The sequence below is a fragment of the Muntiacus reevesi genome, chromosome 15, assembly GCF_963930625.1.
Source record: "Muntiacus reevesi chromosome 15, mMunRee1.1, whole genome shotgun sequence".
NCBI lineage: Eukaryota > Metazoa > Chordata > Mammalia > Artiodactyla > Cervidae > Muntiacus > Muntiacus reevesi.
In genome coordinates, this window is record NC_089263.1 from 24,438,954 (window position 1) to 24,451,944 (window position 12,991).

At 51.8% G+C, this 12,991-nt stretch overlaps 1 protein-coding gene across 1 annotated transcript in view; it reads left to right on the forward strand.

Annotated features, from left to right (window-relative positions):
* The window catches only part of FAH (fumarylacetoacetate hydrolase), a 28,073-nt gene extending 15,440 nt beyond the window's left edge, over positions 1–12,633 (forward strand). Inside the window, exons 8-14 of the mRNA XM_065906773.1 lie at positions 1,373–1,472; positions 2,748–2,878; positions 5,239–5,314; positions 5,746–5,792; positions 7,187–7,288; positions 8,108–8,225; positions 12,386–12,633. Coding sequence (XP_065762845.1) covers positions 1,373–1,472; positions 2,748–2,878; positions 5,239–5,314; positions 5,746–5,792; positions 7,187–7,288; positions 8,108–8,225; positions 12,386–12,465 — 654 coding nt within the window. The 3' untranslated portion in view covers positions 12,466–12,633. The remainder of the gene's footprint in view (positions 1–1,372; positions 1,473–2,747; positions 2,879–5,238; positions 5,315–5,745; positions 5,793–7,186; positions 7,289–8,107; positions 8,226–12,385) is intronic.
* Positions 12,634–12,991: the final 358 nt, after the last annotated feature.

Consider the following 12,991-nt stretch of genomic DNA (forward strand, 5'->3'; position numbering starts at 1 on the left):
CCAGGGTCTTCTCTCTGGGAGCATGGAGGACTTTGCAGGCAGATGCTTTACTTATGTTGGTTCCTGTCAGGGGGTGGGCAGAAGGTAAATGGAAAGTCAAGAGTGTGAAGAAATGGTGTATGGGTGGGTAGGGAGCACAGATCATCTTGATGATGGTGGTGAAATTCTCTATAAGATGGCACCTTTCTTTTTATAATCTTGATGAAAAATGTGCAATGTTTAAACACCATCACAGAACGAATATAACGGACTTGGGTCTTGCAAACGTCATATTTGATTCTGTGCACTTCTGGTAGTTATTTCCCCAACATTTTCCCCCAGTGATGTCTAGACACTCTATTTTCCTGTTGTGTTAACGATGCTTTCCTTTGACAGATATTCTTGGCTACTCTCTGCCAGTTTTCTGCACAGTGCTCTTATTAATTTGAAAGTCTGTTTTGTATTTAAGGGCTTCCCCGGTGGCTCAGATGGACAAGAACCCGCCTGCTAGTGCAGGAGGTATAAGAGATGTGGGTTCGATCCCTGGGTCGGGAAGATCCCTCGGAGAAGGGAATGGTTATCCATTTCACTATTCTTACCTGTAGAACCCCATGGACAAGGGAGCCTGATGGGCTATAGACTGTGGGGTCGCAGGGTCGGAAACGACTGAGCAACTAATACACTTTTGAATTTAATAGAAATTAACGCTTCACTGTAATACATTGCAAATATGTTCTCCCAGTGTGGTATCATTTTGATTTTATTTGTTGTCTTTATGCAGAAATGTTACAGTTTTATAAAGTCAAACACATCAATCACTTCCTTTATAGCATTTCCTTTTATGTCATCTTAGACTCTCCCCACCTGAGGAATTTGAAGATTTGGGGCATGCTTTTTTTTCTAGTGCTTGTTAGAACCTTACTCTGCAAAAATTTAGATCTCTCATCCACTTGAAATTGTACGATGGTTAGGGGGTGGAGTATTCCCCCACAGCTTCTCTTTGCCACATCATGGAGTCAGCCTTCTGATTTTTTATGATGTGAATACAAACCCTGGTATTTTCACTTTTCACAAGCCTTGTGTAGCTGTCAAATCTGAAAATGGAGTTTGGGAAAGGGCAGAGGTGTGGGCTGAAGGAGGTGAAGAGGGCTGCCGTGGTGATCAGGGATGGTGTGCGGGGGTCTGGGGTGGGCACTGACCCGCTGCTGCTCACCATGGCCCCGGGGTGGCTGTCTGTCAACTCAGGTACAGCTCATGATGTAGAAGTATGGTGGATTTGTACGGAGCAGTCCAGGTATCAGCCAGGGTTTGGAAATGCCTGACCTTTGCCTTCCAGGCAAGTGCCCCAGGGCAGCAGATCAGAGCCAGATTCTCATCAGCTTTCCCATGTCAGGCTTTCTTTGTAGGCCCTGGGAACAAACTCGGAGAGCCAATCCCTATTTCCAAGGCCCACGAGCATATTTTTGGAATGGTCCTTATGAACGACTGGAGTGGTAATTATGGGGAGTCGGGCATCCTGGTATTGAGCATCCTGTGCACTCTTGGGTCTGGGGGAAGGCTGGGTATTTGGGACGCTTTTTGCAGAAGCCAAGGTGGTCTCCTGGGTCTGGTGTGGTCAGAGGCAGCACGTGGTCAGCGGTTGAGAGCACAGGCTTGGGTATCCAACAGACATCTCAGCTCTGAGCTCTTGGCCAGTCACTTGACCTCTCTGGCTTCCAGTGTTCTTATAAGTCAAACAGAGGGACATGGTTAATATGTTTGAGCAATTTTGTGCCAGGCCCCAGGGCTGAACTCCTCCTGTGGACTCTCCTGCCAGATCCCAACTGGGCACTGATAATACTGTTGTTGTTTAGTCGCTAAGTCATGTCCGACTCTTGAGACCCGGTGGACTGTAGCCTGCCAGGCTCCTCCATGGGATTCTCCAGGCAAGAATACTGGAATGGGTTGCCATGCCCTTCTCCAGGGGATCTTCCCAACCCAGGGATTGAATCTACGTCTCCTATGTCTGCTGCATTAGCAGGCAGGTTCTTTACCACTAGGGCCACCTGGGAAGCCCAATGATAATATTACTATTCCCATTTTACAGGGGTGAGGAATGAGGCACAGAGTGATTTCAGCTGGTTGCTGAGCTAAGATTTCAAGCCAAACAGCTCCATTTCTGAGTTTGTCTCAACCCCTCTGCCTTATGTAGGGGGAAACTGGTGCCAGGTGTCCCAGGAACTATGAGGTTGAGATTCCAGACCCTTCATGGGGAAATATTCTGCCTGCTCCCCCCCTTTCATTTAAACAGCAGAAAAGCAAATATAATTTGTAAATACAGGAGTGCACAGAAGAGAATTAAGGAAGTGAACAAAGCAGGCAGCTTTTATACCTTTTTACAAACAAATAATAAATTTGTAAAGAACGGAAAAAGCACAGGATTTTGGGTCTGGGGTGCTAAATTTTTGAAGAAGTAACAAGATTTGTTTGCAGACTCTTCTTGGCCCTGAATTCCTCTCTTGTGACAAATATGTCTCTCTCCCTCCTGGTACTGGAAGAGTACTTTTCTTTTTCCTGCCCTTTGGTCATCTCGCTCTTGGCCGCAGCCTGCCACGGTGACCTCAGAGGACCTCTATCCTTGGTCCTGGGGCAACCAGCTTGTTGGGGTTGGAGCCCCAGGGGTGGGGCAAGGCTGAGCTGAGCTTCTGCTCCTTCGTCAAGGGGAGAGGGGAGACTTGGCCGGTGGCCCTGTCAGCTTCTGTCAGCCCTGCTTGTCCCTTCTCCTGTAGCTCGAGACATCCAGAAATGGGAGTACGTCCCCCTCGGGCCGTTCCTTGGGAAGAGTTTTGGAACCACCATCTCTCCATGGGTGGTGCCCATGGATGCCCTCATGCCCTTTGCTCTGCCCAACCCGGATCAGGTAAGACGCCCTCCGGGAGAAGTCCCACACCCGGGCCCCTCTGCCTCCCAGCTCTGCCTTCCAGCTTGGAGAGGGTCTGGAGGGTGAGCTCTGTGTCCCCAGCATGCCCACGTGCTGGAGGTCTTGACTCCAGGGACCTCTGGGCAAGCATGGTGCCAGTCATTCTGCCTTGTGTTTTCCCTGTTCCTTGCACAGTTCTGGGAAAAAACATGGAGTTTTGTAACCTTTAGAATCCTCTGAATCCACAGGAACTGGCTAGCTGGCAGGAGAAGAGGTCCCTTCCAGTATCACCACATTGCACAACCTCCCGGGTCGCCAAGCTGTGTTCTGTGTGATGGCGCCCCCTGGAGGCCAACTGTCAGACTGCAGTGTGGAGTCAGACCGCAGGGCGTCCTGGTCCCTGTACCACTGTCCTGGCCACACTCCCGATCTTGGTCCTCACTCCTCAGGCTGTCACAGTCTGCTACTGCCTCCATCCCATCACCCCCAGTGACCTCCACCAAAGTGCACTTGACCTTGACTGATGCCATGGCCTTGTGCCCTCTTCAATATGGACCTCTTTGCTGTTGTCCATTCGCTCAGTTGTGTCTGACTGTGTGACCCCATGGACTGCAGCACACCAGACTTCCCTGTCCTTCATCATCTCCCAAAGTTTGCTCAAACTCATGTCCATTGAGTCAGTGATGCCGTCAACCATCTCATCGTCTGTCGCTCCTTCTCCCGCCTTCAATCTTTCCCAGCATCAGGGTCTTTTTCAATGAGTCAGTTCTCTATATCAGATGGCCAAAGTGTTGGAGCTTCAGCTTTGGCATCGATCCTTCCAGTGAATATTCCCAGGGTTGATTTCCTTTAGGATGGACTGGTTTGATCTCCTTTTGACCCTTTGGCAGCCCCCTACTGTTCCTAGACACTCTGCCCCTGGCTTCTAGCACGTGACCAGTCTCAGTCCTCCTGTGTCTCCTGCAATGCTCCAGTGGACTCTATCCTCCACGTGGGGGCAGCCCGGGCTGAGCCCTCAGCCTTGCTCTTCCCCCAATCCCGGTCCTGCTCCCCTGAATATCTGACCTTGCTCACTCATGGCCTCTGCCCCCACCTCACATGTGGCTCCCTGGACATGTCTCAGCCTGCTGTCTTCTCATGGAGCTGTACTGAAACAGTGGGAGTCTTTCCCTGCAGACCAGTTCCTCGTGAGGCTCCTTGGGTTCTCTGGCAGGACCCCCTACTCCCTCCTCCACCGCTCCTGCCACCATCTCCCTCCCCATCATGTTCAGTCTCTGAGACTTCTCTCCTCCTTCCTCCGTGAGTCCCACTCTCCGAGGACTACCTGGCCTGCAGTCACATCCCTGGCTTGTCCCCTCCAGGCTTTATCCCTGGTCCAGCTCTTTGCTCACAGGCACTGCTCACCCTGACCGAAGACCTTTGGGCTCTATCTCCTTATGTACCAGTCCTTCCCAAATACTGTTGAAGTGCAACCTTCAGGATTCTTGCCACTTTTGAATGATGATTTACTGAATGCTTTTCTTTTTCTTTCTTTTTATTTTCCCATCCCTACAATGGTTCTTTGGGCTTCCCTGGTGGCTCAGTGGTAAATCTCTCCGCCAATGCAGGAAACGTGGGTTCGATCCCTGGGTTAGGAAGATCCCCTGGAGAAGGAAATGGCAACCCACTCCAGTATTCTTACCTGGGAAATCCCATGGACAGAGGAGCCTGGTGGGCTACAGTCCATGGGGTTGCAAAAGAGTTGGTCATGACTTAGCAATTAAACAACAACAAGGGTTCTTTATATTGAGATTTTATGGTTACAACCCAAGTAGTGCTAAAAAAGAGTAAATCCATACACTACAAAAATAACCACAGAATTGTCTTAGATATAAATGTATGCAAGCATCTACAAAGGATGCAGGCTGAATGCTTTTCTTTAAAGCAGCTTCCATTTGAAAACATAGTATATTTAGAAAAGGAACTTCTAGGTCCTTATCCATGTCACTAGCCACCAAATCAGTCATGAAAAGAAACGCATAATCATGAAAATAAAGTCACCCCACATTAGCTCAGGGATCACTAAGGAGTCACAGATGCTCTTGGGGAAGACACTGTTTTTGGACAAAGTACAGACCTTCTGGCCTGGCTGTCAGAGTGGCCTGTATCACTGAGTCCAGGAGCACTAGGGGGCTGTGCACCCTTTGTTGACCACCCTGCCCTCTGCCACCCTCACCCCCCAGGGTCCAGGGACACACCACTGTCCTGGAAAGAGGGGACGCCCCTTCTTCCTGGTCCTCCTGGCCAGCTGCCCTGTTGTGGGGCCAGCCTGGCCAGCTCGGCCAGCCAACCCAGCCCCTCTTGTTCCTCTGCCCTCACAGGACCCCAAGCCCCTGCCGTATCTCTGCCATGACCAGCCCTACACATTCGACATCAACCTCTCTGTTGCCCTGAAAGGTACTGCCCTGGGGTCGGAGGCTGTGTCCAGCTGGGTGGACCCCTGAAGCTGCTTGGCTGGGCTGAGTTAAAGGCCAGTGGGTCAGTAGTGAGAGAGCTCAGCTTTGCAGGCTACAGCTGAAGTTCAAGTCTTGGTTCTGTCCCTGACCAGCTCTGGGACTTTGGGCATGTTACTGAGTCTGTCTGTTACTAAATCTGTCCGGTTTGTCATCTGGCAAATGGGATAATGATGGTGTTGACTTTTCTGTGGAAGTCCCCCAGCTCTGAGACCCTACCCTCTGAGCTTATTGGTTCATAGACTCTTTAGGCAGAGTCATATTAGACAATGGAAAGCCTAAGCCACAAAACAGTTCCCCTTACAAGCTGGGATTCCCCTCTCCTTGATAAATGGAATTAAGTCTTCTTGTCAATGTTACTTGTCTTCCCAACAGGAGAAGGAATGAGCCAAGCAGCTACCATATGCCGGTCTAATTTTAAGGTAAGCTTTGAGGCTGGGAAGACTGCTTTTGGAGCTGAGGGAGCCCTTTCTTCCTGGCAGGACCAGGAGAAAAGCATCCATGTTGGGATGTGATGATGGGTCAGCACGTGGTGGGTTGTTTCCATTTTTTGGTAGAGCTACTGTGAAGTCTAGTCCATGTCTCTGGGTGCATGAATGTGCATATGTCTGGATATCCAGCAATAGAAGTGCTGGGTCATAGAGGGTGTATATCCATACTTGGCTGAGGAGTCCTTCCAGACACTTTTCCAAAGGGCTTGTTACAATTTGCACTCACCACAAGCAGCATCTGAGCATTTTGGCTGCTCCACATCCTGGTCAACAGGCGAGCCACTGGCATTTTAATTTCAGCTATTCTGGGGATTGTGATTTCACTTTGCATCTCCCTAAAGATGAAAGACCGAGGGCAGGAGGAGAAGGGGGCGGCAGAGGATGAGATGGTTGGATGGCATCACCGACTCAAAGCACACGAGTCTGAGCAAACTCCAGGAGATGGGAAGGACAGGAAAGCCTTGGTGTGCTGCAGTCCCTGGGGTCACAAAGAATCAGTCATGACTGAGCGACTGAACAACAACAACAAGGATGAATGCAGCTGGGGATCCTGTCATATGCTTGTTGACCATTTGAACATCCTCTGATTCAATGTATTCCTGTTTCTTCTAGTTTCCCTCTTAATTTAACTTTATTCTGTGCTCCTTAGGCTGCTAAAAAGGAATGAGGGGGCCTGCTTGAGGGGGCTTTTGTGCAAGAATCCATTTCTGAGGTTTCCTTTGCCTGGATGTGTAGCTTCAGGAGGGGCAGACCTGAGGAGCTGTGGATTTGAGGCGCAGGAGTGCAGCCCCTGAGATGCTCGGCGGGCTGTGGTCCTTGGTCCCTTCCCACCAGGCCTGATCTCCCATAGTGCTCCCTCATCCCTCGGGCTGCTCTGAGGTCCTATTTGAGTTGTTCAGCGCTGTTGTCCAGTGTCTATTCCAAGGCCTGAGGTCTTTGCTCATGAGACACTTCTGCTACAGTGAGGACCTAGACCCTGTCAACTTAGGACTCTGGGGTGATTGCAGGACAAAGTGGGATCATGGACTCCTGAGCACGCTGCACAGTGAGGGTCTGAGCAGTGAGGTTTGCAACTCCAGGAGTGCTTCTTGGAGAAGGTGGGTTAGGGTCGGGCTAGAAGGAGCCGAGGAGCTGGGGCTCTAGCTGGTGAAGGGGCGGGGAGAGAACTGGGGTATGTCACAGGGTAAGTGAAGGAGGCCAGCTTGTCCTTGCTCCTGGGACTGGGAGAGAGCCTGGGGCGGGCTGCTGTGAGTGGGGCTGGCTGCTCCGGGCAGCTCGGGAGAAGCCGGTCCTGCCCGTCCCCATCTCTGTGTCCTCGCCCGCAGTACATGTACTGGACAATGCTGCAGCAGCTCACCCACCACTCTGTCAATGGCTGCAACCTGCAGCCGGGCGACCTCTTGGCTTCTGGAACCATCAGCGGGCCGGTGAGTATGTGATTGCTTCCCCTGGGAGCTGCCTGCGTGGAGCATCCCTATTCCCTGTACAGACTGGAGGGTTCTCCCTCGAGAGGGGGGTCCAGCCTGAGCAGGCCTATCTTACGACCCTGTCCACCTCATAGCTTTATCTATCTCTGGGTGCAGAAGGGCTCCTTTTTCAAATGCAGAAGAGATCGGGATAGGGGTGAGAGGCTGCCTCTGTCTACTGGGCGGGGGGGAGTAAGAATGACACAGGGGGCCACTGTCGTATCTGGTTGTCACCACCTCGCAGCACATCCTTCCAGGATGAGATGGCCCCACTGCTAACTGCCCCTACCATGAACCTTTGGTGATGACTTTGGTTGGTGCATGGACTAGCCACTTCCTGCAAGGTCCAGACCTTAGGCTCTTTTTGATGGATCTTCCTAGCGAGGATGGGGGGAGGTGGTGGGCAGGTGTAACAGCATCTGGGTAAGCCCCAGCCTCCAGAGTGGGCAGGGGCCTGGCAGGATGGGCCTGGGCAGGTTGGTCCAGCATCCCCCCAACCCCCAAGTCCTGAATGAAGTGAGCAGGGCACGTAGGGTGCCCAGGTTTGAGGACATTTCCAGGGTGATTCCCACCAAGGCAGGGTCTCTGAGGGCTGTGGGGTCCCTTGCTCCTTCCCAGACCTCACTCCTACCCCTCGCCTTGCTAACCGCTGTCTGCACCAGATCCGACTCGCCCACCGTGCTGTTAATACCATGCTGTAAATACCGTGCTGTAAATACCGTGATGTAAATACTGTGATGTAAATGCCCATGACAACTTCTTCCCCTTCCTGCTGTGAAGGAGCCAGAGAGCTTCGGCTGCATGCTGGAGCTGTCGTGGAGGGGCACGAAGGCCGTAGAGCTGGGGAATGGCCAGACCAGGAAGTTCCTGCTGGATGGGGATGAAGTCATCATGACAGGTGAGGGAGGGCACCAGGCCCACGGGCAGCATCTCCTCCTCGCCGTCCTCACCGTCTGGCTGGGAAGCCATCTGTCCCAGCTGTCCCCACTCTGGCCTTCCCGGCTCTTGTGTCTGCTTGTTCTGGCCTTCACCCCAGCCCTGCCTGCCAGGGACTGGCTTTATTTACTTTTAATCTTTTAGCCAAGCTGTGTGGCATGTGGGATCTTAGTTCCCCGACCAGGAATCAAACCTGTGTCCCCTGCAGTGAAAGTGCAAAGTCTTAACCACTGGTCCACAGGGAAGTCCCTGCCGCGAACTTTAAATGAGAGTCTTCCTGGAGCAAAAAGACTAGGGAAGTCCAGCTCCTTGGTCTCCCTCCTCCCAGATCAAAGTGATACAATCATGGCAGGTTTCACATTCTGAACTTTGCAGTGCAGAGACCCTGTGCCTATTACCTAACTGAGTTACTGACAAGATTTCTAGCAGCCCATTCTGAGGGGCTTCCCAGGTGGCGTTAGTAGTGAAGAACCTGCCTGCTAATGCAGGAGACATAAGAGATGCAGGTTCGATCCCGTGGTTGGGAAGATGCCCTGGAGGAGGGCATGGCAACCCACACCAGTATTGCCTGGAGAATCCCCATGGAGAGAGGAGCCTGGAGGACTACAGTCCATGGGGTCACAAGAGTTGGACATGACTGAGCATATGAGCATGCACAGTCCAAGCAGGTTCAGGCACCCTTACCCCTTGAGGGGCCATTGTGCCTATCATTTAATATTGCTGGAGAGGAAGGCGCCACCGTGGTTAGAGTCACACAGATTTAGGTTGGACTCCCACATCCCCAGTGGCCCTGGATCCTTCCTCAGGTTACTGAGTCTTTCTGAGACTCAGTTTCCTCATCTTTAAAATGGAGCTAAGGATACAGTGCCTAGTCTCACAGCATGGTTGTAAGGATGAGACAACCCAGTTTAATCCCTCAGGGGCAGGGGCTGTGGGTCCTGCTGGGGTTCCGATGGTGAACCAGGGAGGCTCAGGGCCCGCCCATCTGGGGTCATGCTCCACCACTACTGCAACACCATTTTACAGATGTGAAAACAAAGGCCCAGCAGTGGGTAAATGACTTGCCTCGGATCTTGCAACCAGTAGGTCAGGAAAGAGATTTCCCATCCAGGTAGCTTGTTTTCAGAACCCTGATTCTTCACCCCTTTGATAACATCTAAAGAGCCTCACAAGGCACGTGTTACTTTGTGAGCACTTAAAATTGGCAACAGTTGTCATCGCTGTCCTCATCATTATTGATGTTTTTTTCCAGAACCCACTCTTGAGAAGGCCCATCATCCTGACCCCTTCTTTTTTAAAAAAAAAAAAAAATGCATATTATTTCTAAAATTTTATTCTTTATTTATTTTAATGACTGCACTGGGTCTTTGCTGCTGTGCACGAGCTTTCTCTAGTTTCTGCGAACTGGAGCTACTCTCTAATTTCGGTACTCTGTACTCCACAAAAGAGAAGTCCCTGCAATGAGATGCCCTGGCACCCCAATTAGAGAGTAGCCCCTGCTCCCCACAACTAGAGAAAACCCTCATGCAGCAGCAAAGATCCAGTGCAGTCAAAAATAAATAAATAAAATTTATTAAAAATTTTAAAAAGAGAAGAGGAAAATGGAGATAGGTGGATGGAAGTCCCAGGAACAAGAAAAAAAATTATACTTTGGCAGATGGGGCATTTTGGGAAGCTGGAAAACTGAGCTGTCACTGTGGACACTCGTTCCCATTGGGATGCAGTGGGGAGCAGGCAGAGGGTCTATGCTGTGCTTAGTCACTCAGTCATATCCAGCCCCTTGGACTGTAGCCCACCAGGCTCCTCTGTCCATGGGATTCTCCAGGCAAGAATACTAGAGTGGGTTGCCATTTCCTTCTCCAAGGGATCTTCCCAACCCAGGGATCAAACCCAGGTCTCCTGCATTGCAGGTGGATTCTTTACCATCTGGGCCACCAGGGAAGCCCCAGGCAGAGGGTCAGTTTCCAGGAAAAAGCCAGTGAGATCAGCACGACCAGGCTGACGTCCCAGAGGAGTTGAGCACACTTTTCCCTTCCACGTCCACAGTTGATGGAACCTAACTCAGTGAGGCCGGGGAGCTGCCTTCCTGCTCTGCCCAGGTCTCGGTGACACGCTCTGACTTCGTTGTAGACTTTCCTCACTTCTCTGGCCTCTCTGGGCCCTTTGTCCCTGCCTGGATACACCTGCCCCCAGCTTCTCCTCCCTGGCCTGGAGAGCAGCAGCCTGGGGACCCAGAAAGACGGTTCTGGGTGCAGAGCATCACTTCCATCCTCAGGGCCATGGTCTTTGGGGGACATTTGGCATCGTCTGGAGCCAGTTTCGGCCGGCTCTGAAGGGCAGTCAGGGATGCTGGTAGACATCCCAAGTGCACAGGACAGCCTGTCTCGAGAATCATCCATCCAGCTCAAACTGTCCCTAGTCACTAAGGTTCAGAAACCCTGTTCAGACATCTGCCCTCCAGCTATAAGATGGGGAGGAAGTGGTTGGCTCTCTTACCGAGATGTCATTGTGCATCTGTGCTTAAGGAAGGAGGCAGTGCCGTTTGCTGGGAGGGTTGGTGCTGTTGTGCCCAGGGCAGGAAGGAGCCATGTGATTGACAGATAGCCCAGCTTTGGGGGTGGGGAGGAGAAAGACACTCCATCAGTGTTTGCAGCTCTCCAGGAAGAAGGCTTTTAAATCCTCTTGGCGTGACTTGTCTTGATAGATGATTGATGCTTTTCTGCCAGGTTTTGCTTTAATAGACTTTTTTCCCACCTGGGGACACGAATACTTCTGAGCATCGAGATTCAAAAGTGACTGATGGTAAAATAATGAAACCGAGCAACAAAATAGGCAAGGATGTTGCTCTGGACCAAAGGTGACCCTGAGTGTTAGGGGTCAGTGCTGGGGTGGCCAGGATGTCCTTGGGGATGCCAGGGATGGTGAGGGGCAGGTTTGGGGGTATTGCTGTGGGGTCCACTTGGCCACTTTCCCAGAGAAGGCCAGCAGTCAGAGTAGTCCACGCAGGGAGAATGAGGTGGCTGGCCCGGCAGGAGGGGGGAGGTGGGAGGAGACAGGCTGGGTCAGCAGGGCTGAGCCACAGATGGCTGGGTTGACTCTGCCCGGGCTCACTGGGAGGGCTTTTTGGGGACGTCCTTGACCCATCTCCCAAGGCTGCCTTGGGTCTCATGCTATTCCCTCTGTTGAGCACGCCGTTTTCACTGTCCCCCTCCCGGCGAACTCCTACCCACCCATCAAGTCCCCACTCAGGTGGGGTTCCCATCAGCAGCAAGTTCCCTCGTCTCTTCTCCTGGCTCCTCCACACTGCTCTCCCAGCGCCTCATAGACTTTCCTACTCTGACTCATATTAGTTGGGCAGCTCCTGCTGAACGGATCCTTCTCAGGTACAGGCACAAGGGCCTCCTGCTGTCTGCCTTTCTGGAATTGATTGAATTTGTTAAACATCTGCTCTGGGAGAAGTGTCATGCTGGGGCTTCACCCAAGTGTGTCATTAAATCCTCACCACCCCGAGAGGAAAGGATTGCTGTTCCCATTTGTAGACAAGGGAGTAGCTGAGCTCAGAGGTTAAACAAGCTACCCCTAGGCCCCCAGCTTATAATTCTCCTAATAGCTGACACCGAGCATTTGCCTTGGGCCAGGCACTTCTGGGACTTCTCTGTGTATTAACTCACATCATCTTTGTAATAGTCTTGCTCAGTGAGTACTGTCATAAATCCATTTCACAGATGAGGAAACTGAGTTCCCAGGAGACCCAAGGAGGTGGAGGAACCAGGCTTTGAACCCTGGCCTCGGGCTAATTAGCAGACCTAATTTGGATTTAAACTCAGACTCACAGAGGGAGAGTTGACCTCTGCCTCTTCCTTCACCTCTCAGGAGAGCCATCGCTCCATCCTTGCACTAGTTTCTGGGGTCCTTGACAGTAGGATGGGCCTGGAGTTCCATCTTGGTGCTCTGCCCAGGTCCTGGGGAGGGTAGTTTTCTGTCAAATATACCTATTTGTCATCCTGGTGGTGCCTTTCTGCCCCAGGCCCAGCCGTGTGCTGACCGGTGCGGTGGCTGCCTGGCGTTGGTTCCCTGAGCTTGGCGGCCCTGTGGCTGACCCCTGTCCTCTCTCTGTTGCAGGACACTGCCAGGGGGACGGGTACCGCATTGGCTTCGGCCAGTGCGCGGGGAAAGTGCTGCCGGCCCTCTCGCCCGCCTGAGGTCCTCTCTGCTCTCCCAGAAACATCAGACTGGCACGCTGCCCCCTCCACCTCCCTGGGGGGTGACCAGGGGCCCCCACTGTGGCTGCGGGCCTGGTTCTTCATTCGATAATAAAGCCGCTGTGCTCCGTCTTCACGCTCTGAGCCTGGCACGGCTGTGAGTGCACAATGCCTACTCGTGTTCTTGGTCTGTTTTTGTTCTGTTATTTTGTTTGTTTGCTTTCTTTTTTTTTTTTATGGCCACACCATAGGCATGCAGAATTTCCCATCCCAGGGATTGAACCCATGCCCCCTGCATTGGAAGCTTGGAGTCTTAACCACTGGACTACCTGGAAGTCCTTGTGTTTTTGGTTTGAGTTGGTGGGTCAAAGCGTGTACCACTTCCTTGAGAGGCATTCTTTAACTTGTTTTTTGGTTTTTATTAGTGAGGGTGAGGGTCTGATGTTTTTCATCAGACATCCTGGGCCTCCTGGTATTTTCCAGAATATGGGGAAAGAATGACACTTGTATTGATGAAGCGTTCTCC